This window comes from Teleopsis dalmanni, chromosome X, assembly GCF_002237135.1.
Source record: "Teleopsis dalmanni isolate 2A chromosome X, ASM223713v2, whole genome shotgun sequence".
NCBI lineage: Eukaryota > Metazoa > Arthropoda > Insecta > Diptera > Diopsidae > Teleopsis > Teleopsis dalmanni.
In genome coordinates, this window is record NC_051848.1 from 73440259 (window position 1) to 73467751 (window position 27493).

The 27493-nt window shown below is 30.0% G+C and overlaps 2 protein-coding genes across 3 annotated transcripts in view; one reads left to right on the forward strand and one right to left on the reverse strand.

The window, feature by feature from the left end:
- Positions 1 to 27493, reverse strand: part of LOC119688551 (gamma-aminobutyric acid type B receptor subunit 1-like) — a 190691-nt gene that overhangs the window by 158099 nt on the left and 5099 nt on the right. The window contains exon 2 of the mRNA XM_038103224.1: positions 21821 to 22075. Coding sequence (XP_037959152.1) covers positions 21821 to 22075 — 255 coding nt within the window. The remainder of the gene's footprint in view (positions 1 to 21820; positions 22076 to 27493) is intronic.
- Positions 11223 to 13331, forward strand: LOC119689906 (ribonuclease kappa-like). 2 transcript variants are annotated; one of them, XM_038104837.1, is made up of 3 exons: positions 11223 to 11372; positions 11467 to 11586; positions 13083 to 13331. In XM_038104837.1, the coding sequence occupies exons 1-3, from the start codon at positions 11304 to 11306 to the stop codon at positions 13230 to 13232; spliced, it is 339 nt and encodes a 112-aa protein (XP_037960765.1). In that variant the 5' UTR covers positions 11223 to 11303; the 3' UTR covers positions 13233 to 13331. The 2 variants fall into 2 exon arrangements, with proteins under 2 accessions (XP_037960765.1, XP_037960766.1); XM_038104838.1 differs by having other exon boundaries at positions 11497 to 11586.

Below are 27493 nucleotides of genomic sequence, written 5' to 3' on the forward strand. Positions count from 1 at the left end.
AGGATTGTACGTAACTCATATATACTCACATATACGATTTTGCAAAAAATTTACTCATTACTGTAATGATCACTACTTTTATCATTACTACACTATTCGTATAACAGATAACGTAATTTGATTTACATGATATATAAATATATATACATACATTGTCCAGTGACGGAAAATATCATGGATAATTCAGAAAATCAGTGAGGATATATAATCAGTGGCAATGTTTATTGTGCTTGTTAATATCTAATGAAAATAAGAAAAGTCCAACAATGGCTGAAGAAATTGTGGACGGTTTAGAATAATAATAAGGTAATTAGCGATATTTTCTGTAATTGTTGGGATCTCATTATAAGAACAGATTTTTCATTTATAGTATACTCTTGACATTTAAATGCATTAGGTCCCTGTTTTCATCGCGAAGTAATTTTCATTGATTTACAACTGTGCGTTAAGATCTCATCAAAAGAAAAGAGGTTCAATAGTTGTAGCAACCATAGACGGTTTAGAACAATAATAAGGTAATTAGCGATATTTTCTGTAATTGTTGGGATCTCATTATAAGAACAGATTTTTCATTTATAGTATGCTCTTGAAATTTAAATGCATTAGATCCGCTTTTTCATCGCGAAATTCCTTTTGATTTACAAATGTACGTTTTTAATTCAATGAGTAAAAAAACAAGTCCGAAACGTCAATTTTCTATTAAAGCAAATGATTTAATTTTGCGAATTTATTCTCATTTATTAAAAGCTATTCGGACTTGTTTCTAAGACTGCATACCTTTTTAAATTATTTCTCTTGCAAGATAATTTGAATTCAGATTGAATTTTTCTTCTAATTACGTTCTGAAACCACAATGGACGTGTATAAATATTTGAGCTTCAATCTGACCTCATTTATTAAAATATTTCTTATGTTTTTAGTGCAAATATGAAGCACATGCAATGATTACAAATATAGCTTTGTGGATGTGTTAACCATATAGTCATATAAATAGTTGTTTGCAAATTGAAGTTGAAACCTGAATCTTCAACAACATCATTACCATCAACAACATGTTGATTATCATTACCATAAAAATACTAACAGTGGAAACTCCTACAGATAGTTTGCGGGTATCTGCTGTAATGCAACAATATGTATTTCTGTTTGCAATTTGCAGATATTTTATATGTGAAATACTTGTCCGGAACAAGCAACAAGCAACGAAGCTGTACGAAGCTTCAACATCAGTAGCAATACCAATTTGTTACCGTGTTTAGTAATAATATGAGCAACATACCAGCACAGCAAAGGACTAACAGAGTTAAATCCGTAATCTAGAGAGATCCTTTCTACCTTTACTATGTGGGTTTATTTATTTTAATTTTAGTTTTTCCTCTTTTTTTTGGATTATTTGAACTAGAATATAAAAAAAGTGCTTTAAAGGCGAAGACAACGTTCTAAATTGTGCTCCATGTAAACGGGTTCATTAAACTTAATGACTTACGAGTATGCTGACATGATTGCATGCAGGCACGTGGGTGTGAATGTACAGTACGCATGAATGTGAATGTAGGACTTTGTGTCAGTTTATTTAGTGACAATGAAGTGCATCTGTGCTTGTGGTGATGTGTACTGTACTTGTGCTTATTTTATGAGCAATGTTGTGTTGCTGGAAACTAACGAAAAAAACTCCACGACTTACAAGGATAAATGTACTAATTTTAACCTCGACCAGCAGGAAAATTATGTTTCACATATGGTATGAAAAAATAAGACCAAAAATAAGGAAAATAATATACAATATGGTATATAAGAGAGGCATTTTAAGTTTCAACTCTCTAAACCACAATTATTGTGAAGTAAATGTACTTAAAGCTACTGAAAACTACTGAAATAACATTAAAGTTTGAATTTTGAAAAATTCGCATATATGACACAAAAAAATAATTTTGTTTTATATAATTTTGAATGGAAGCCCTACGGTCACGCCGGATCATTCCCAAGCTCATGAAACTAGTAATGGTCACACAGTCTAATAGATTCTTTTAAAACACGGTGTTTCGCTTTCAACCACGATTTTCAATCTAGTTCTTCACGATGTTATTAGGTCGCTGGTGGTTATATGTAATATATTCAACAAAACATCACTGACCATTGCCTATGCACACGACATAGCGATATTAAGCAAGTCACTATGTTACACTATATGAAACTATCACTATGTTACACTATATATTACGATTTACAACTCAAAATTTAGGTAGTAGGATAAATCATTAACGATAACAAGATAAAATACATGTGAGTTGTAAGAAACACACATAGCCAAATTTTAGACCCCATTTAAATCGGTGATTTCATTTTTGAAGAAGTTGAAAGCACTAAATACCTGAGTATCCTCATTAATAACAACAATAACATAAGTGTTTGTATCTAAGACAGTATTGTGGCAGCAAACAGGAGTTATTACGGACACACGAAATTCTTCAAATCTGAAATCGTGACCAGAAGCGCCAAACTAGACGCTTACAAGACAATTGTTCGCTCGGTATTATGTTACGGGTTCGAAAATTGGACAACAGCAGATAAAAACCAAATCAGAGCTTTTGAAAGAAAGATGCTGAGAAAGATTTATGGTATTACGATTGTTGAAATATATTTTCACTCAAACTTTGGCTTATTCTGAGCGTTTCATTAAGATGAATAATGTTTCTAGTCAGGGAATCAGACTTAATCTTACCAGACTTTAGGACTTTTTTTATATATTGTGATCAAAGTGATTTGATCATTTAATAAATATGTTATGATTTTTTAACATAACTCGTGCGATGTCTTAATATATTTTTATTGCAAATAATGTCATACCTTATGCTGTTACAGATGGTAAAAATTTGTAATTCTCACTAACTTCATTTATTTTGAAGTATATTACTGCATACGGCAAATAAGAGAAATGTGTGATTTTAATATGAATTGAATTGTTGTGATATCAAATAAAGTTCCTTTGGATTAATACCATTCTGAAGTAATTTGCAATAATCTGTTTTCTTAACAGTTTACCATAGGTGTTGTGTGGTGGTAAAATTTTATAATTCTCATTAGCTGCATTTATTTTGAAATATATTATCGCAACTCAGTAAAGAGGGAAAATGTCTGATTTTAATATATGGTTTTATAATATCAAACGTTGTTCTTTAATTTCTAATGCATTTATTTTGAAATGGTTTTATTGTAGAAGAATGATTTGTACATATTATGTATGATATAGTGTAAATTAGAAGAAACGATTTTGTGCGGACAACATTTTGTATTGAAATAATAACGGTTAATGACCTATGAGCCAGTACATACTGTAGTACCACAATTGTCTTTTATATTCAAGAAGTTGCTTTCAAGGTAATTATATATCTTAAAATACGTAGTGCTAAGATATTTTACGTGAACCTTTATGAGTAATCTTTAATGACTTCGATACATCTAGAAAAAACTCCGACAATAGATTCTTTTTTCCAGTGAATTTTTGGTTTTGTTGGTATTAGTCTTTTAATGTAGACTTTTTGGAATGTCATTGATTGATGAAAACAAAATAAAATAAAGCTTATGCAAATTTAAGTGATTTAAGTACTATTATGAGCTCAGCAGGTTTTCAATAAATAAGTACGTAGTGGAACTCAAAGGAATTGGTTATATATGACTTTCTTAATATTTTATGTTACATTTGTTGCACAATATCTGCAGTTATTAAATCCAAACAAATGGGATTTATCTAGACGATTGTTACATTCTCATTGTCTCTCATGGGATTTAATTGACAGTGAAATAGATTCTCTGTCATCTGGTCTTCTAAGCATACATCTTTTAATATTTTTTGCGCGTTGTCAAAGTGAATAGTTCGTACCCTTTTCATTTGTTTATCTTTGCGAACTGTCTAGGATTAATTTTTAAGTCAAAAATTGGTTTAGTTAGTTGTTTAGTAACATAATTAATTTCAGATTTATCATGAAATGAACATATTTAATGCTAATGATAACATTATTTTAATTTTTCGATTGTGGTAACTCAGTTATTCTTTATAAACAATTTAGCCCAGTTTGTCTAAGGTCAATGCTCTTATAATTAGTTTTAATATTCACTATTGATGAAATATATCTCTGTAATTTTCGTGTGCTTTACTCATTAAAAGCTATAGATGTTTGGTACATTTTTCAATGAAAATCACATACTTCTCTTGGCAACAAAAAATCCCTCTTTTATTTCGCCGTTAATAGAAACTCTATTTAATAATGATTTTTGGAAGATTTTTTTTTAAACTTACTCCTAAAGTTATTATTGTATGTATATTCTTTATTCCTCAGTAGTGTTATAAAATCGGTAATTCACGTATCTTCTAATGTTTTCATCGTAATTACTATCTCGATTTGATAATTATTTTTAAAAGACCTTCACTTACATCCAGAATTTCTCCTACAGTTGTTGTTGTAGGTGCATGCTGTTATCAACTTATGCGTATGATTCAATGTCATTAAATAATCGTCGTGTTTCAAAATTATTATTTACTCTGATAGTCAGGCTGCTCTTATAGTTCTGACTTCTTGAACATTCAAGTCCAACTAGATTCACGAGTATTAAAAGGTTCTACAGGCACTTGTAACTCGGAATAAGGTAAGTCTTTATTGGGTTCCGGGTAACAGAAGGGATTTTAAATAAAAACTGCTGTTACAGGCCTTTAACCCTTTTGTGGTTTGAACTAAACCAGTATAAAACAAATAATCAATTAATGGGAGAATTTTTTGCCGCGATTTACCTGAAAGATTTTTCTGAACTCAGACAAAACAAAGTACTGATCAAACCGTACTCCTACAAAAACATTCTTAAATTCTCAACAGGTAATTTAAGCATACTATTGGATTTCATTACGGCTCCTTATGGTCTGAAATATCGCCTATATATACATACTCGTATTATCTGCAAATTTGGAATGCAGATTATGCCTCGAAGATGATGAGACAATTATGCATATTCGGTGTGCATAGAGGAAGATTTAACAGCGCACAAAAGAAACTTATTTCATGTAGAATTTTTATCACCAGTACTGATTAAGAGATTTTCTCTAGATTTAGTTCTGGACTTTGCTTTGTATAATTAGAAGCGAATTTGTTTTTGGCTGTACTTCCGGCTGTTGAGCGAATTCACGTCACTAATTTTAACGCTGTTGTCTGTGTCTTCTAACATTTTTGCCGTAAATTCGAGCTTTTCAAACCATTCCCGCATTCTTCTCATTTCGCTGTGTAAGTTGTGTTTTGACTATTTAGATTGTCAAAATTTCTCTTTCATTCTGGTTATTAAAACAGATGAAATTTTTTTTTTTTTTTCGTTTGGTTGCTTTTTATATAGTCGGTTTATGTTATATCACGTCTTCTGTATTTGAGTAAATCTGGATTTCTTTCTTTTATCAGACATGTTACAAAGTTCAATTATTTTCTTTATATTATCATATATAACTATTTTACCTTTATAAAATGTGTTTAATATTATTATTCCTTATATATTTTTCAGATTATTAAATTATACGCAAATATAACATATTTAAATATATTTACATTTCATAAGAAATATAATTTTAACATCAAATTTCCTAAATTTCTTTTTTGTTTATATACTTAAATGAAATTAAAATTCCATATTTTAGAGAGATTTTTTTTTAAATTAAATATTTGCTATACTAATTGTATGAATATTTATTAAATGAAAATGCAGAAAATGCTATCTCTACACATTTTTGTATCTCGTTTCGAGAGTTAACAGAAGCCATGTATCTTGCACCGGGTAAAGATTTACGTATGTATTAACGTTTGCGAAAGGACACAAGATAAAACTTTACATACCCAACAATAGAATAAACATTTTTAAATAAAAAATTTGCATAAATATTTATTTTAATGGAATAGCTGCACTTGAGATAAATGAAACAAAAATTTTTATATAAAAATATTAAGACATTCTTCTAAATTCAATAAAAAAAATTTCAAATACAGTTTACTGCAATATATCATGAAATATTTGAGTAATACATTTATATATACTTAGTTTGAAGCTTTTTTTAATATTGTATCAATACAAAATAAAAATAATAAATAAAAATTTAGTATTTTTATTTATTGAATGGAAAATTTATTTCTAGTTATTTACCACAAGAAATAATTGTTGTTAATAATTACCAATCGAATGGGAAAAAATAACTTTCTAATATTTGAATAAATATTTAATACATATTTTAAATAAATATATATATACATTTTATTTAAAATATTAATTTGAGTAAACATTAATATAAAGTATTATTAAAATAGAATAATTTATAATATTTAATTATAGCAGAATCTTCAGACTTAAAAATTATGAATACATAAAAAGTCTATACGAGTTAGAAGTGTATTTAATTTCATATTAAAATATTTTCAATTATATTATATAGTATGACTACAAATCAAATTATTTAGTTAAGATCTAAATACAGCTGCTATATATATATATAATGTATACAATTGAAAAGGATGCAAAGTTTACTGTCATTGTCTATTATTTTATTTTTTTTTTTCATTTTGAGCATAAATGAAAATTGGTATCATTGCATATATATATATATACTTATACATTCATTTACTTGGATACAAGATTTAAACACATGGAGATATGCGAATAGTATCACCGCATTACTTACTTGGATAGAAGACTAATCTGTCACAGTCACATTGTAACGTAATGATTCAAATAAAATTTCGAACAGCTAAGCTATTCTCCGTATTTAATACACATTCTCCTTTAAGTCTGGAGGATAAAGGAAAAGTAAAGGCACTCACTCGGGTAGAGAACTGTCACAACCACATTCAAACATAAAAATTCAAATGAAACTTTAAACAGCTAACCTATACACCGTATTTAATACACATTCTCCTTTAAGTCTAGACTGTAAGAGAGAAGAAAACAAGTTCCTCATTTATAAGTGTACCATGAAATAAATTTGAACAAAGATCCCGAATTATTTAATAACGCCTGTTTATCAAATACAGAAATATAGCAAAGAGGTAAACTGAAAATACCAAAAATAATCATAGCACCAACGTGCTATGTCAGAGACGAAAACACTTGCAACGATCTAAAGATCTATAGAAGTTAACTTTTTGGACAAAAAATATTCGTTAAATAATCAAGTATTATGTTGAAGCTGTTTAAACCAGTGCACTTAAACGCTTTTACTCTTTATTAACTCGAGGTATTTTCAAAACCCCTCTTTACGCGACCCTACTTTGTTAGTACAACGTCCTGAGCACACATTTTCTCATCGTTTCTTCTGGCTTTGGCATGCCATTATGCAGGTATCCAAAATAATAAGTAAGTTTTTAACATAGATATATTATATGGCACATACGATTGCATAAAACACTGATGGCTTGTATCTATCTTGACGCACTTGTCTAATTCAAACTTTGTTCAGCATAAATACTACTTGTTTAAGTAAAATATGTTGGTCTATGCAAACATGAAATATTTATCTTATCACTACGAGTTTCACATTGACTTTTTTTCAAAATTTTAATCAAATTTGTTTCTTTGCATATTAAATGGTTTAGTAAGAAAACCTTATTTGTTTTATTTTTATGATTATTGGTACGGGATTTGCCAGTGTTGGGAAGTTTTGATAAGCACGCTCTATTTGCTTAATCTTATTACCTCTGCCCTATCAGGTATTTTATTTTACTTAAACCAAGTGAAAGTATAACTCATAAAATTTGCAGCTCACGTGCGAATTTATGTATGAATATGCACACTGTGAGCAGCTCACATGGAGTACAAGTGGCGGGTGTGGGTCATACTAAAAATGGTAAGTAACATTTTATTGCAAAGTTTAAAATGCGCTAACACACCTGACTATTACCTTAAATATACACGCAGCCACACATGAAATACCAAGTCATGACCAACAATTTTCATAGTTCAAACAGAGAAAAAATTGCTTCAAAAATTGCTCGCATATTTTTATTGCATACTTCTGGGCATTTTACCGCCACGTTCCATTTGTGCGGCGTTAATTTATATTTAATATGATTTCGCAACAGTTTCGCACATTCAATATTGCTTTCGCTTACGTTAAATAAAATAATTTTATTATATTTAAGCATTTTTCAGTTTGCTTTATGCATTTTAGTTAAATTAAATTTATAAATTAAATACACACAAAGAATTAAAAACGAGTAGTAAATATTGCATATGAGCTTTTCTTTTTTTCTGAAAGCAACTTCTGTTTCATATGCATTTACCTTGGGCAGTGATTTCAACAAATCTAAAACTAATTTGAATAATTATTTAGTTTCAGTGAATAAAAACTATGCTATGACGTACGTAAATCCAGGGTGAAAGTACATGAAATCACTAAAAATACGTATTTTTATTTAAGGAAACAATTTTGCTCAATTTTAATTCTACAAGAATTTCAACGTGATGAATGAGGATAAAATAGAAAACTGTTAAAAAAAATTGCTTAATGTGCTTTTATATCCTTTAATTGCTATAACAAAGTTTATCAAATAAATTTCAGAACTTAAGGTGTTCTAATTCTAATCCTTGGCTTCATTATCAAAGACGACAAAGAATCCAAAGTTGTTTAAAGTTATGCCTGCCACAAACCCCCAACACCACGGTGTTCTAAAAACACACGTATCAAGAAAATCCACCGATAAACGCTCCATTAAAAATTCTAAGAAATTTCTACCGCCACCAATTTCAGTTTTGTGTTTGACATACCATTCCTCTTGGTAAAGAACGAGGCCCACCAATACCCCTGTTGGTCTTTGGATCACAGCACTCGATGTGAATACGCAGATACACCCCGAGTGAAGTAGAATACAATCTTTTTTCCCACATAAGTTTGAGTTTAGCCACAGCCACCACCGCACTTCCAATCTCAATTCGCCAGGACAACCGAAGCTGCGGGCACTGCCCCCCGTGGTAACAGATACATAACTCCAGACGGGTGTTGCAAGTGAAACACAGCAAACAATGTCGGAATGGTGCCGGAATGGTCCCGGAATTTTAGTCGCATCTAACAACAGGCAAGCTCTACATCTGGAATATTCTAATATTTCACCACAGTGGGAATGACAAAAACGACAACTTGGAACAATTGAATTGCAACTTTAATACGAATCAAACGAATTATAGTCAAGCCAACGGTTTTGAAAAATTTTGTTCTGTACGCCATACATCAAATTAGATAGATATTTGAGATATCAAGCTTTAAAGTTGTTAATTTTTAAATGAAAACAAGAAAATCTGCCGCATTTATACTTTGTTATCCATCGTTTGGCGTGCAATGTTGTCATCCTAGATTTATTGTCTAATCAACTGATATTCTTCTGATTATTGGAGTAATTCGTTACTATGTATAGATACAAATTTGAAATTATTAAAGTCTTTGAAGATCAGCATATCTGCCACTGGAGTCAAAAAAATTTGCCGTTCCTACAAGTTCAACTCTTCATTCTGAAGAGTTTCACAAAGCCAAAGAGCTTGAGGGCTCTGTCTCTACTATATTACCAAATGTTTGTGTAATTTGTGTAAAACCTTGAAATCTCGAAAAGTAAGCATTATCGACTTATAGTTTAATATAGCTATTGTTTACACAAAGCCCTTTAAAGGTTTGTGAACAAAGTCCAGAACTAAATCTAGAAAAGAGTTCATAATTTATTCTGGTGACAGAAATTCCATATGAAAAAGTTTCTTCTGTGTGTTGTTATAGCTGTACAATCACAAAGAATGTGCATAGCAGTTTTCTTATCTCCGAGGCATAATCTTCATTCCGAATTAACAGATAATTGTAATTTATGAAAGTGATATTTCAGACCATAATGTTCTTTCATGTAATCTGTTATCAATCTTTATGTTAATTACCTTTTAATAATTTAAGAATGTTTTTGTGGAAATAGGGTGTGATCAGTGCTTTGCTTTGTCTAAGTCCTGGGAAGTCTTCCCAGTACAGCAGTCATATATAGTTTACCCTTTCTTGATTACTTGTTTTTCACTAGCCCAGTTTAACTCACAAAAGGGTTGAGGACCTGTACATAAACTTACATATTCTTACATTAACTTAAACGTTGTAAGGACTAATGCCTTTTCTATTTTGACAAAACTTTTAGAAATACTTAACTGAAATTCTGGTTTTGATTGATTTAACTTTGTACCTGTTTCGAAAATAACTCACTCATCTTTAAAGATGTTTACCGTCTCTAATCGTATATAAGAACTTCTATTAATTTTCTATCAAGTGCAACCCATGCCTAACCAAACTGATGTCATTACACATGTAATGTTGAAACTGACCGCCTAAACTAGGATTTAAAATTTTTGATATTTGCGCGCAAGATGTCTACTAAAAGCATTAAACATTTGCGTCTTAGGAGGGGACGTCTTGACGTCTACCGATATGAAAATAAAGATTAAGCTGCGTATCGCCAGCAAATGAAGTTTATAAAGATTATTGTTTGATTCGCAGGAAAATATAAATTTAATAAATAACTAGTACTGATATAGAGCTATTGATATTAAGACTCCAAAAGAGTATAAAACAGAGGAGTGATTCAGATTTAAGATAGATTTCGATCGAATTTTTACTAACTTTCTTATACTTCGATATTTTATATTGCTGAATATATCATCTGATGTAAATACATACAAATCTGTTTGTTTATATATTATTAGGTACATATATATTTAAATTCACAATACATTTTAATGACAATTGTGACAACAGAGATTATTTTACTTAGTTGTTGTTGTTGTTGTGGTTTCTTGAGTTAGTGCTATTGCGCACTTTTACTCCTTTGTGGCTGGGGGGGTGGTCTTATCCCTGTCGCACACTAGGTTTTAACTATGCAGAAATTCATATCGTTTATTTATCTTCTAATTGATGATGAACCGTAGGGTCCTGAAGTGGACTTACGGTAGTTAAGGTAAATTTATGTAATTATTTTCTTATTATATTACTTTTTTGTCTTCAAATAAACTTCTCTTCATAATAATAAGGATATATATAATGTATATCTTGTGGATATATATATATATTTTTTTTATATTTTTTCCTAATTTACTACTTTACTATTTTTCCAAAAAATGAGTAAATCAACTGTCATATAATTTAAATCTAACAAAAAAATTTTTTTAATAAAAATAAATTTTAGCAGAATTTTGTAGAATTTAATCACACTAATTCACTTAAATATAAGAAAATTGTTAATTAAGAATTTCTACACTTAAAAAAACAACAAATGAAAATCTGTGGTCCAAAGTTGTCACTCTGTGGCTTACTTATTTCTATTTGGGGACTCGTACAATTGGTATGTATCAGTAGAATATAATCATTATGCAAATTAAAAAAATTTGTAAATATATCATATTTTTTCTCTATTTTAAATTTACGCATAAATGAAGGCATTCATGGGTCTATTCTACTACCTACAGAGTGTTTCACTAATTCAGGATTTGCCTTTGGAAGAACATTACGATACACTAGAGATGTTCTATGATGCTGCAAGTGATGCTTACTACCAGGTTAGCTTATATGTTAGAAGTAAACCGATTTTACAATTAGTCTTACTTTAGTCTTAATTTATTGATATTAAATGGAAAGTTTAAGTGCACTACCATTTAGTTAGAACCGTCATTAGCAATCATCAAATTTTTGAAAATATTTATACAATAAAGAAATCATTATAAGATGCATACAGCAACCTCATCAAAATATTACGGTTAGGTTCACTAAACTTATATAGAAAATATTATATGATATCTGCTTATTCAATCTGAATGCACTATCTATGCTGTAGTAACTAAAACTCTTGGTATCTTTTTTAACGTATTTTGAAGTTTCTATTTAATGAATATAAATTTTAAGGAAATATGGTGTATATATCACACATTTTTTATTAGATACTAAACACATTCCAAACAACTTGCACGGTTGTTAAAAAAATATATTCCATAAAATGAAGAATATACCATTCATTCAACTCATCTACTAGTGTCATGCTGGTGTCAGAAAATGGCTACAGTACATCCTCCTGACTTTTATTAAAAAGAATGCGATCTCTAGTCCTGCACAAAAGGATGTTGTTGCATTGTCAGACCTAAACTAATTTAAATTAAACTAAACTAAAACTAAAATTAAAATTGTGTTTCTAATGGTGCTTCAACCACCATTAAAAATTATATATGTTGGGACGTTGGGACAGCGCACTGTCCAACAAATGGCTCCACTGAGTTGATGGATTAGTCGAAGTAGACCACGAAACTCCTTGGGTCCTTTTACGTCCTTCGATCCTTCGACCATTAGAAAACTGAAAGCTCTAAAAAATATTGTATTGTATCGTATTGTACATATGATATGATATATCAGAAATAAAGACACACACGAAGACTTGAGAGTCCAGAGTGTGCTAAAGTATATTAAAGGCAGAGCGCTGAAATTGTCTCATTCAGTGGATGTTCATAATAATTCAGAATTGCGCTCTTTTGAAATAAATGCGATATATATTCCTTCAGAAAGATATGCTGGGCTTGAAACTACACCTTATAGAGGTGTCCTTAATAACTAATTATCAAAATTTAATGAAGCTCCTGTTCTAATAAATAACCCAAGCGATCACAGACAACATTGAGTAGAACGATAATAGAACGAAAGTAATTGGTTGGGGTCTTTTGTGGTTCCCGTTAAAAACACGCATTGCCTATATTTATAGTTTAATAAAGTTTAAGGAAGTAGAAACGTAATATAAAAATTATAATTATATATACATATAGTAACTGACTGACTGGTGTAACTCCTCAGAAAACCATAAACGCAGCCTGCGCTTCGGGTCTTTTTGGAATGGTTTTAAAGTTGATACTTTGAATGCTTAATTTTGTTAGGGCATTAAAATAAATGATATCTTGAAAGCACTTTAAATTCTTATAATATATTAAAAAAGAAGAAATAAAATTTAACCCAATTTATTTGTTTTTGTATACAATTTCTTTTTGGATTAACTTAAAAAATTTTTATTTTTTAGAACGCCTACAACTGTTGGGTTGCCGCCTTCATCTATCTGATTACATTAGTTCTGTCGATACATCAATACCGCGTCAACAAGAAACCACCCAAATTCCAACCAAGAAAGGTATCAAGAGGAAGTATGAATAAGGAAATCGTCAGGCGCTAGATATGATATTTTTTATTTCTTCCTATTTTGATTTTCAATTACGAATTCGTTTAAAATATTTGCCAAGAAATCCCTATAATAATTATAGCCAATTTATTATCCAACTTGTCAATTTCACTTTTTTAATTTAATCGTTTTCAGTAGCTTTTTTGTCAAAACCTTTTTTTTTGACAAATAAAGCGTTAAATATATATCAAGAAATACTTCATACGAATCTAGTATACATACGCTCTATATATTATATTATATATATAGAATGTTTCGAATAATCTTTGTTAAATTTTACATCTTGGTTTTATTTGAAATTTAACACACTTTTATTCAATAATATGTATTTTATATACATATATAAAATATGTATGTATATATCATTCATATATATTATATAAACGTTTATATAATAGATATGTGAAAGGTAATTATACAGGGCTATCCATTTCCTGATTCTAAGAGCAAGCATAGATAAAACTTATTAGTTATTCGATCAAACTTTTTATTTTAATATATTTTTTAAGCCTTGATCTTAGGTGTAAAACACAGAATCAATCAAATATTTTCTACAAGATATCCTATTTTACAGGATCTTATAATACTGAAATCTTTTGAGGTAATTTCCGATGATTTGTCGCCAAAAATATGACAACATTTCAATCATAATTTTTCATACATAACCCTAAAAGTTGTTTCCGGGTCGACTTCGAGGATTGTCTATATAAACACCACTCTTTACGTAATTACAAACAAGGTCCAGTAGTAACAAACCACATAATTTTGTTAGTCAATAAATAAAGATATAAAAAAAGATTATACAACTCGGAAATCTTAAAGTTCTGCCTTTAGTCCGCTGAAATAAATGATTATATCTCCTCGTAATTCACAAAATGCACCTATTAAAAAATCACCGACTTTGTAGTAAGAGTTCCGAATTTAAGTAGGTTCAGCACTTGCTAAACGACCCATATTGCACAATGGCAAACCTTAAATTAAGAACATGTGGACCTGGATGCGGGTTTTGTTTTACATATGCCAATAAAAGTGTTGCCAAATTAATGCCACGGAATAGATAACTCTTTATTAATAATATTGAAAATATCCTACAAAAGATACTAGGAAAGGAAAATGCTATTCATTTTCTTGCGCCGATATAAAATCTGGAATCTTTATTCGATTATTTGAAGGATATAGTATGTTACTTTCAATCTCTCTTATATTTATGTGCCACTATTTACTTAAATAAAATTGAACTCAATACTTTCGAGACCGTGAAAAACTATTGAAATATTAGTTTGACAACGCCCATCACATTGGTCACTGTTGTCCTGGTCCGTTTTCGTTTCCGTCCAGTTTACTTTTAGTCTGTTTTTGGTGAATAGAACGAGAACGCAATACAATGCCACACACCATCCACCGCAGCACTAGTCAACTCAATGCAATGAACTCCGCACAACTCAGCACAGTTCAGCGCATTTTCCGCACAGGACACAGCGTGACGCAGTGCATCAATTGTCATGGGACCTAGACGTGGGAGCACAAAATTTAATTTTGTTTTATATCAAAAGGTGTTTTTTATTATTAAAATTATAAATGCAAAATGAAAAAATGCGCAAGGAATAAAAACACATTTGATGCAAACCCGCCGCAAATGCTGCGGTAATGTCATTAATATTTCAAAGGCTTGTCCTGTTACGTACACGTTTGCCGTTGTTTATTTAACGAATCGGTTGATTTGTTAAATGTGGTCATTTTAATTTAATAAATGCAACAATTTACCAAAAGTAGATTAAAATTCAGTTTTGTGCAAATTTATGCCAATTTCGATGAATGTATTACTACATGTAAGCGTTTCATGTGTAAATATTTAACAAAATTAAAACTAAAAAAAGTTTCCATTATCTAAATTCTCTTTTTTCGCTATGAAAATAGAATATTAAAGGGATAGATTGAAAGCATTAAAAGCTAAGTGCCTAAGTGACCAATAAAACGCTTAAAAATTGAACCTAAAAAGGACTGTAAAATTATTCGATAACTTGATAATAATCATTTCAATATTATTTATTGTGAAATCGAATAACACGTAAAGACACAATACTTAATTATCATTAGTATTTTCATATATACTAATAAAATTGTTGTTATAGTATAGAATATATATAAATAGTATATAACATAGTATAGCATATACCAGTTCAACAACATATAACTGATGCTTTCTTACGCAAACACCTTTATAAGTGGAGCATTTTCTTCCATTCGAGTGACATGATCAAGCCAACGAAACCGCTGAATTTTCGTATGCTTAACTATCACAGCATAGCTCATACAGCTAAACATATTATCCAATTCGATTCGATACTCGTCACCAATGCGAGAGTACCGCAGATCTTCCGAAGAATTTTTTGTTTTGACTGCGCCCTAACGCCTTCTCATCACTATTGGTCTAAGCTTCTACACCATACAACAGGACATGCATGATAAGAGTATTATCATGTAAAAATTGATTTCTTTTTATCACATCTTATGTTAAGGTTTTCCGAGTTAGCGCAACTGGGCACTTTAACTCCTTCTTAGCTAGGTTTATACAGAGTTCTTCCGTTCTCTTTGATTAATTTATGTATTCCTTACAAGCTTCGCTGATTATTCAATGACTGCTCTAAGTTCTTCGTACCGCCCCGTGTGGCTACTGACTGCTCTGAGATTATATAGTGTTATGTAGAGCAGCCTGTCAATTTTCGCATAAAGTTTCATATATTTTTTGATCGGGTATTTTCTGAATTCATGCGGATGTACCATGGCACTTTAAAAAGTCTTCGCAAAGCCTAACTGTGAGCAACTTGTAGCTCCTGGATAGTGAAATTGGCAACTTTGCTATACGCGACTCACCCGTAAAGAAATACAGGTCTGATTATCTGTAGGTCAACTTTCACTATTTCTCAACACAGAGCTTTTTCAATACATCTATTCGATATTATGCCGACTATATTAAAACGATGAATGGAAATCGATGGAATCTATGTTATCAAACCATGTTATTAAACCATGTTATCAAAAACATTTATCTATTCGTTATAACTCAAGTATATTGTTAAAGAATAATAAAAATATTGTTAAGTTTTTCAATTTATGCCAGAAAATTAACAAGGAACTTTAACAGTTTTACGGATATTGTTACAGACATTAATATATCCCTATTAACAATATTTAATCCTTTTTTTCTTTGGTGGTCGTAACAAATAGTTTCCATTGAACTCTATCTAATGCAAGACATTTTGCTTCCACCAGCTCTTTCTAACGATTCTTAATTTGGTTTCAGTTTGTCTCTTCCAAGTATTGTGTGGGCGCCCAGGTCTTATACTGCCTTAAGGGTTGAAATCTAAGACTTTTTGTTGCGATATCATCAGCGGAATTCCTTAAAGTATGTGCAAGCCATCTGTATTTACGCGTTATTGTTTTTTCCGTTATAAGAAGCTTATTCGTTCTAAACCCGAACTCACTATTGGTTATGGTTGCTGGCCATAACAAAAGCAAGAGATATTCGCAAACCCGCTGATTACTTTCTATGTATTATGACAACAAGACAACATTACATATAACCTATAATCCGAAATCTTAAGAATAAAACTTTTTCGGAATACGGGGTAATGAAAAAACATATATGGAAAAGTGAAATCTACCGAAATCCAACATCGACCATCCATCATGGAATTAAGCCTATTTGGATCAGTACAATGAACCGTTACAGTTGCAGTGTTGTTTCGGTTTCTTTCTTTAAAGAATCACGGTCTATAAACCTTCGAAAAAAACTTCTTAATTTGATGGGCATTAAGTCTAAGTAACTTAATAACAAGCATATCATTTTCTTAATTTAATTTTAGTGCTGACTACACACTGAATAATAATTTAGTTGATTTAACCAGATTTTAACTAAATCTCAGGTTAAAATATTCTCACTCGACTCATCATGTTGGTTCAGTCATACCTCATATTAGTCATCATATCTTCTTTACCACATGAGCTATAATGTTTCTAACAAAGTGATTAGGTCAATTTAACTAGTATGTGGTTAAAGCATATTTTTCTGGGTTTATAATAGTTAGTTACTAACAATCTTTTATTGAATAAATATTAATATTAATCAATATTAGGAATTCTCCTGATGAAGGCAAAAGCGAATTTGCAGAAACACGTGTAGAGATACACAAAAAAAACTTTCGAAATAAAAGTTAATATATTTTAAAAAACAAAAATAACCGCATTTAAACAATTTCGAAGTAACGACTCAAAAATTAAAACAAAAATAAATTTAATCTAAATTAAAAACTAATAAAAAACTAATAACTAATAATTTTTAGTCTATTTTTATAGAATATGTTAAATGACTTATTAGTTTACGCAATGCAAGTCGTCAGTTCTTGACATTCCCGAATGCATAATTAAATGGCAATTAAAAAAGAATTTTAGATATAAATAACATATGTTTAGAAAATAAAATCGTACAAAAATGCGATGCATTTGGAATCATTTGTAAATTTCCATTTCATTGGCACACTTGAGCCCGTTACTTCCTTTTAGTTGCGCGAATCCTTCGTCGAAAGTTCTCTACTTATTATCTGAGCAATATTTTACAATATTACAAATTACACACACTGACTACATTAGCAAGTAACTATTAATAATAATTTCTAATAATTTTTAACAAATACAAGCGAACTCGTTGTTAAAGAGTTACATCCTTTAGGAAATTATCTAATATTATACATACACATAACTATGTATCTGTGCAGAAATTGTATTTATACTATGTATATGTACTACTTTCACAAAGAGATATAGTAGCTGCTGTCATCTAGTACCAGTGAAGCTCCTTTGTTGTTGATAACAATGTAAACTGCAAAATACAGACCGCAAGTAGCAGCACTTTCACCACACCAATTTAATAACTAGCAGCATGAGTCTTGGCTATGGAGTGTAACTGCACCATAAGGAACCTCATCGGCCACATCATTAATAAAATACTCTTGATAATAGTGACACAAAAATGGAGCATAATAAGAGTACAAGCAGGACACATTATCCTGGCAGACAAACATTGAAGCAACTAAAAAGTTCCATCAAAACCGCAGTCACAGTTTTAGCCACAACAAAATTTAAACGCACACGCAACTTCACAAAGAGCAAACTTATCTTGTGAAAAAAAAATGAATTGTAAAAAAGTGAAACATTAAAATAAAAATAAAAATAAAAAACGTGAAAACAAAGTTTAATCCACAAGCGCCCCTGTCAACACGCATAACTTTTAATGGATGGCAAGGAGACTCCACAAGCCCACACATAACCCGATACATATATCTTTTGCTTAATTACTTCAAATATTTATAGTTGGAAAGCAAATACTGCAGATACTTACTGCAGCACTGGTTAAAGTATCTTAGCTGTAGAATATATACACAAGGATTATAATAACACAGTTATTTAACTATCAGAGATCAATTTAATAATTATGTATCTAATTCAATTACATCTATTATAATAATTCAGTTCATTGTTTATGTTATTTAACCCAATCAATTAAAGAAAAATAAAGGATGAGCCAAGATCTCTAAATTTTGCAACTCTAAATTCTATATTAACAGCACTTAGTTTCCAATATAATTAGTACTAAAACGACATCAATAAATTAAAATCTCCACCAGCAATTTAAAAACGATTTGGCGAAGAACAGTGTAATCCAAAAATATAACAACGGATAACTCATTTTACTCCCTGGACTCATAGAAGGTAGGTGGAACTTATGGATAGGTAAAGTTAAAGTTGAAGGAGGATGAAATCCTTCTCAATTAGTTAAGGAGAACTTTAGGACTCATAAAGTCTAAAGTATAGAGTCTACTCGCATATTGCAAGTAGATGGATAGGTGAAGTTAAAGTTGAAGGAGGCTGAAATCCTTCTCAATTAGTTAAGGAGAACTTTAGGACTCATAGAGATAGGTAAATAGGTGAAGTGGAACAAGGGTCACATCCTCTGCATTTAGCTCAGAAAGCAGTTTTAATTCAACATTCCTCGTAAATGTGGATATAAAGTTGGGTGTATTAGAATCAGTCAGACGTATTGTTTAATTTAAAATATCTGAACAATGTTACTAATATTGGATATATCACTGAGTAAATTAAGGAATGTGGTGCCAAAAAACCTAAGCCTGCACATAAAAAAACTAGATGTTCCGCTATTTTCTCCTCCAGCGCTGGTAGACATGTACCACAAGAAATTCGATAAGGTAGACATAGCTTGGCTTCATGCAGTACAATAATCTCGTATTGTCTAGTCTAGTATTTTACTTCTATGGACTAAGTCCAAGAATGTGTTTATGGAGTATAAAGACCACTCAGCTACTAAAGAAGTATTAAGCCAATTTCTAATGGCTGACTTATTTAAAATCATTAAAGAACAAACTGAGGGACCAAAACACTAAAAAAAAGTTTTCGTACAGACCAAAAGAAAATAGACACCCGATTCATGTTATAAAAACCTTGATGGAATGTTGACAGGTCAAAAAGAGTGTAAAGTTCTGCATTGCAAAGAAATATATACGGAACGAATTCATATAGTATGTTGTAAATGATAATAAAATATTGTGTTTTCAATATGAGCCATAAACGAAACATCATTTAGCCGATGAAATTGGCAGAAAATTGAAAATTGAAAAGAGAAAATTATAAAATTATGTTTACAGAAGAGCAAAATCGAGACATATCACTGTTCCCCTCAATTCAAAGAAAATTGTTCACAATAAGTTCGAGTCTAAAAGTCAGATGGAGAAGAACCTATATTATTATTTGGTAGTTCAGAAATGATTATAGGGCCAAATTCGATTAGTTTAAATTTGCTATAGAGATCAAGTCAATAGGTTCTGTTGTACTACATAGTACCATTCTATAAAGGCATTATACTATGTAAATATTTGTCGATGATTCAACATATTCACCTGTTTTCATCCGTGGAACTGGGTACTCTCCAAACTAAAATTAACGAGCTTATTAAATGGTTTCTGTATCATACCTGTCATCCAAAGAGCTTTGGATCGACGAACTAAAAGTAATTCCGGACGATGAGTATGAAAAATGTTTGGTAAAATTTATTAAACGTTTTCCGCACTCTATTGAATTGTAATGGAACTATTTTAAATAAACGAAAACAAAAATTGAAATCATAAACGCTTTGTATTTTTCTAGACTAGTTTCACCACATATGGAATAGAATGTGTATGATAAAATAAAATAAGAAAAATAAAATGAAAAGAAAACATTTTTCTATGAACTATTTCATATTTCAGTATGCTATTGGACATATAAAGGGTTCAGTATACTCTTTATATGATTGACTGCAACAGTGTGCGGAATAATAGATGTTTTATATAAATTATTTAAAAAATATGTAAAGAAAAATATCAAAATATCATATAAAATATACATAAAATTATACAATAAATAATGCGACTATAAAAAAAATAGTATTGAAATTTAATTAGTAAAAATAAAAAATATAATTAATTAATTTATTTATTCTACAGCTGGTTCATAATTTCGTTCTAGTATAACACACCAATTAAATTTGTTAATAAACTTTCATAACAAATTAACAAAACTTCAAGTTCGAACATATAAGCCAAATACGGCTTTGGATCAGTTGGCTATTGAACACCAACTCTAAGTTTCAAATTTGGCAGGGCACAAGTTCGATTTCTGATACTTGTAGTTTCAAACAATTTTTTACGAATAATTAAATATAAGAAATAATTCCAACACCACTGATAATAGGTTGTTATACTCGAAACAGCTGTATGGTCAGCCAAAAAATCTATTAATTATAGTATCAATAATAGTTCATATTAAGAATTTACTTTCTTTTATCATGAAAAACGTTAAAAATTGGTTTAATAAGAAATATTTGGAATATATATATTTTAAATTTTTCAAGCTAATGCAGAAGAAAACTTTACTTTTTCAAATACATAGTAAATATATAGATTTCAGAGATATATTTAAATATTAGCACTAATTAGTGTTTCATCAAGCACTAGCTCTTATCTTATGTACAAGATTATCATACAAACGTTTATCAAATTCTATTCATTCTATTATTGTTAGAACTATGTATTATCATAACCTGATTTGTCTGATTTTAATATTTGAATGGTTAATGCAATTGACGGATTCAGTTAATATGAAACCATAGCTTTGCTAATAAACAAAAATTAAAAATTCTTTTATTAACAAGCCTATACTTTGCACGAGTTTTAGCAGTATAGTACTATCCACTAAATAAGATAGGCTATTTAGTGGATAGGATAAGAGGATTTTGTTTTTTTAAGTAACATTTTTTCCTTTATATTTGTCGAATTAATTGTGATAGTGTGTAAGTCTCACACTATCATAATTACTTCGACAAATATAAAGGTGAAAATATTAAAATATATTACGTACAATAGATCTTTTAGGTTGGGGCGCATTCATAGCCTATTATTTAATAATAAGTCTTTACTTTAATTAAAAACTGTGATCTTAACTGGGTTTTGCACTAAATTTTTTTCACTTACCTCACTGTCATTACTGTGCAATATCAACTTAAATCCAGGTAACAAATTTTGTTCTTTATTAACATCATCCAATGCCAATCTTGCTGCCGGCATACATGCCTGACCACCCTGCCATCCTCCCTTGCCGGCTATGGGAAAAATGCCGCCTATATGCAGTTCGTCCGGCCGGCCACCGTTTGTGAAATTAACATTTTGTAAAATAAGTGAAAAAAGTAAAAATATCCAAAATGCTACAACACCATCACATGTCATATCCTGTAAGTAAACAAATTAAAATGGAGTTAAGTGAAAAATATTACAAATACAAATATTTAATAATATGTGAAGTTATATATACATATGCATATGATTGTATATTAATATTACGTATACTATATACAATGTATATATTCGCTTGTTGAAGTTAAATTTAATATCAAACATAATATGTAAATAACAACATATTTATTTACATAGGAGTACATACTCATATTGCCTAATTAAAAGGATATTCATAATTTTTCATAAATATCAGTTAATAAAATAACTGTTTAATATGCAATATTATTCCATTTGTGAAATAATGCAATAATTATACAAACAAATTAATTGCGTACTATGCAGTTGCATTACTGTAATTGCCACCCAACTATATTAATAATTTATTAAAAAATATTGTTATAATTACCATATATAAAAAAAATTCTAAATTTAATTATTTTCATGACTACACACTGTAGGTTGTTATCAGTTGTGACTGTAGTGCTGGAAAATAGCACTTTTATTACTCCCTCAGCATTTCGTAATTTGGTTGAATTGCAATTTCCAGCTTTCGATGAAGAAAAAATTTTATAAATTTTGTGCGGAATTTTCACTTTAATTACAACAAAATTTCAACAAAATATTAGCATTAATAAAAAAGTCGTTATTCGAGCTATTTATTTCAGGATTTTATAACGTAATTTGTTGAACTGATGAGTGTGGAAATGCGATATCACAGCTAAGCGAGTACCGCTCAACTGCAACGTACAAATATTTATGATAAATAAAAAGTATTCACACTTACTTTAACATACGTCAGAGTTTATATAAAATAATTAATAAACTTTAATTTAGAAATCAGCAATTTATCACTTAATTAAATTAATTGATTAGTTAGCATTACTGCATAAAATGTGTGATAATAATAATTACAAAAAACCTTTGATAAACACATGTGTATTCACATATTTAAAAAATTAATTAAAATTCTGAATCCTCGCGATATGAAAAAGTAAAGCCATCGCAAGATTTTGATAGTACCCCTCTTTGTTAGAGACAATGTTAAGGACTACTTCCCCTGCTAGTGTAGCTTTAAAAGTGACTAAAAATCACAAAAGCAATTTTTTTATATATTTCCTATTCTTTTTTATGTCTCTTCTCTCTTTGCGACACACGTTTGTCTAATTTAATACAATAAAAATAATTTCCTGATTCAAAAAAGAACTAAATTATGATATATGTTTAAACCAAAAATTATCAATCAATCTTAACTTATTTCATTGGCATAAAAGCCGGCGCAATTAAGTACTTCATGACTATACTATCCTATCCTTGACCCTATCCTCCACCCCTTGTTTATAAGCAAATTGTGCTATGGACTTTAACTTTATCAGTGAATTTAAAAGCGATAAAGTCAAACTTTTTGTAAAAAAAATTCAAATAGTTCTATGTCAGATAGGTCTAGTTTTTAAATCGCGCTTGATCGCATTCGTTGAGGTTTTTGATAAAAATTGTTGCACAATGATGACATCCCACTTCAACTGAAATACTCGCGTCACTAATAAAAAAATTAAAATCAATTTTAAAAAACGCCTTTCAGCTTTTAAATGCTACTTGACAAAATTTCATGACATTCAAATCATTTCTCAATTAGTAACAACTGCTTTCGTGTCACTAGTTTTTATATTTTCAAAAAAAATATATAAAAACAAAGCTATTTCTTATCTTAATTTGTCAATGCTTTTGATGAAAAGCAATCGGATCAGCAAAAGCTGGGCTTGATAAGTGTTACTCGGACTGACTTTAAAGGCGGCCGTACAAACTCCATGAACATTTGATTATGTAAAAGCTCTTTTAGAAGTTGATGCCGCATTTTCGTTTAGACAAACGCGCTTAGAAGAGTTGACTAAAAACAACAACGTGTCAGTGCCGTTTGCAACTGCTTCAACCATACCCACCACAACACAACACTAGTGGTACCAGAGATATACCTTCAGTCGGGTGTCACAAGTGAAACTTACTTACTACTATTTACACTGCAAACCGTGTCAAAATGGCACTGTAAAATCACGAGATTTTAATCAACCCTAACGACTTACCTTTGGAATAATGCCTTACTTCTGAAATATTCTAACCTCTTATCCGCAGAGGAGAACGCAGTAGATAGTTGGCAAGGTCATGACATCCGTATTTTGGGAAACACATGAAATTTGGTGTGTCAATTGCCTTGAAATCTGAGGCCAGATAATCAATAGTGATCGTTACATGGCTCAATTGTTGCAATTGAAGAAAACCGCGAAAAGCAGCTAAAAGTCCTCTTTCAACAAAACGATGCGCCTTGTCACAAGTCGTTGTGTACCATGTCCAAATTAAACGAATCATACTTAAATTGCTTTCGTATCCACCGAATTTGACTCCCAGACATTATTAGGTATTCGTAGACCTCAAAAATGATGCTCTAGGTGAAAGATTTGCTTCCGATAAAAAGTTATTCTACAAGAGAGATCTCGAAATGCTAGAAAAGCGCCGGAATGATTGTATTATTCGCAGAATAAAGTACGTTGATGAAAAACTAAAATTTGGCCAAATTTTTTTTATTGTTTTTTTTCTTGGGGGGAGGGATTGAATATGGATCATTCTCCTTTACAAACCGAACTAATTTTGGCAAAAAATGTCCTCATTACCTCCGATTTTTTTTATAAGCTCCTTTCATAAAATAAGGAAACCCATATCTCGGGAAAAAATTTTGAAATTTTTTTCCTAGGAGATATTGACCCATATTGTTCATATCCATATCTTAGAAGCCATATTTCAGGCTCCATAAATGATATAAACTTGAAATTTGTTGCATTTTAAATGTAATTGACTTTAGACTTTTAAGAAATAGATTAAACAATTAAGATTGTTTACATTAAAATACTAATATTAAACGTTGAATTTCAAAAAAAAATGTATCCCCAGAATTTTCATTTTTTATATTTTATTTAGATTCAGTTTTTGAAACTTTTCAATTTTTTGTTTTCTCCCGCAAAACACATCGAACACAGACGTACTATATTTCCATTGAATGAATTTTCAATGAATATACTACAAATATTCTTATATAATATTTTTGATTTCCATTAGCAATAAAATTCCATATAAATCTCAAGAATATCAGACCAATATTGTCCTTAGAAGTACTTTTAAAAAATTACTTTATCCTTCACATCACACCAAACACATACACACGACTTTTCTGTTAAAAAAAAAAAAAAGGTGGAATATGCCACATAAATTTTTCTTTTTTAGTTTTAACTCAGATTAACCAACAAATTCTACTTAAAAAATAAATATTTCCAACTTGACATTGCTTTTAGAAGTAATTAAAAAAAATTAATTTATCAGACATCCTATTCGTCACTCATACGCACCGTTGTACCATTAAATAAATTTTTTTTTTTTTCTTTTTTTCAAAAAAAGAAATTCATAGAAATGTTTATTTTTTATTTTTAAATTGAATATATATTAACTTCTACATAAAATTTAAATATTTCAATTTAGTTCCGCATCATCCCTATTTTTAAATTAAGAATTTTAATTAATTAAACCGTTTCGTGAACTTTTTTCTTATACTCATGAATTAAAAATTTAATTAATTCCACACTAGCTGATCTACCTACATAACACATTATTACACCTACATTTTTTGGTGAAGTGTTATTCTGCTGCAGTTGGAAAAATACTCTACACAGTTAAGAAATATTATGGGAAATAAACTTTTTACCCGCGTAGGTGAAAAATTGCAGTAGAGTTCGTCCGCATCTTCGGCGGAAGGACCAGGTGACCAACAATTTAGGGACACTCAGTGCTAGTAACTGGCGACAACAAGCAACTGATCAGGCTACTCAACCTGATCGGGTCAAGGACGACTCACCTCTGTAATGTAATTATCACCTCTGTAATGGTGAGAATTATCTCCCGATGTGTTAGCACGATGAGAGAACACTTAAAAGTATAGTTGCCAAAATGCTGATTTATATTCAATTTTTTTTACTTTTTCTTTAAACATACTTTATTGTATATGAAAAGTACAATCTCAACTATTTGTTAATTTATTACTTTTGCTGATTTGTACTTAATAAGTATTAAGTAATACGTGTGTGAACCAGTGCTCAGCTCCCAGTTTTATAATCAATGTAGATTTGTACTCAATAATTCCACTTTGTTGCTATATTAAGTTTGGGCTTTAACTGGTTATAGTTAAAAATACAGTTGAAGTGAGCCATCTCATCGTTACTATGACATTTTATAAAAAAAACGAACTACTGAATGACAGATTTATACTCACTGATAGATTTATACTCAATGGTTCTACTTTATTACTGTAGTTAGTTTGTTCTCTAACTGCTTGCAATTAAATTGTGCCACCCTATAGTTACTATGACATTCTATTAAAAAAAAAAAAAGATGAAAGCATAAATAAAAAATCCTTTTCAAATTAAATGTTTTATTTTGAAATAGAATTCTTTTTCACCTTTTAAAAAAGAGTGAATGCTAATGAAAAATAATTTTTAACAATTATAAACAAATTTTACTCAAAGTCTGCATAATTGTATATTTGGGTAAATGAGCGTATTCAATTACGCTTCCAACCATAATCGCCATTGCCAACCGTAACCATGTTGTACATCAGATACTTAAACAAATAATAAAATTCAAATAAAACGCATTTAATTACGAAAATTTAACACAATTACGACTCAGTGTCCAATTATGTTTTTTCTGTTTCTGTTTTTGTTCCTGTTCCTGTGTTTGTTGGTGGGGAATTGTTTTAAGTACTCGTACATATAATACCGCGTATTGAATTGCATTAGGTATTAAAAACTCTGAGGAAACTAGGAAAGGGGTTGCATTTGAGTACTTCAGTTAGCTGTTAACAAATGCTCGTATAAAAAATAAGTGTGGTTTTCCGATAAGGTAGTCGGTACACCACCTAGCAAATTTACAACATTACAATAGCACCGCCATTGAAAAGTACCCAATGTGAAAACACCAAAAAGTGAGCTTTTCATAGTATGGCGTCAAGGATTTGTTTTATTTGCTAAATAAAAACAAAAATATAATCAACGAAACGGAAAAAGCCAACAGATTAAACAATACGAAACCAAAAATAAAAATAGAAGAAATAAAAATAAAAATAAAAATAAAAATGGAAATGGAAATATAAAGGAAGCCAAAATCTATGTATATTACACGTATGTGCAAATGTGTACATATAGTGTATGTAATGTTATATGTGTGTGTCTGTGTATCTATGTATCTATGTGTAATGTTAACAAAAGAGTACGCTACAAAATTGAATACAAAAGCACTTTTACTTAAACCTTTTATATTTCGTAAAGTGCAGATAATAAAAATGGCAAACAGCAAAATAAAAATCACTTATGCGTA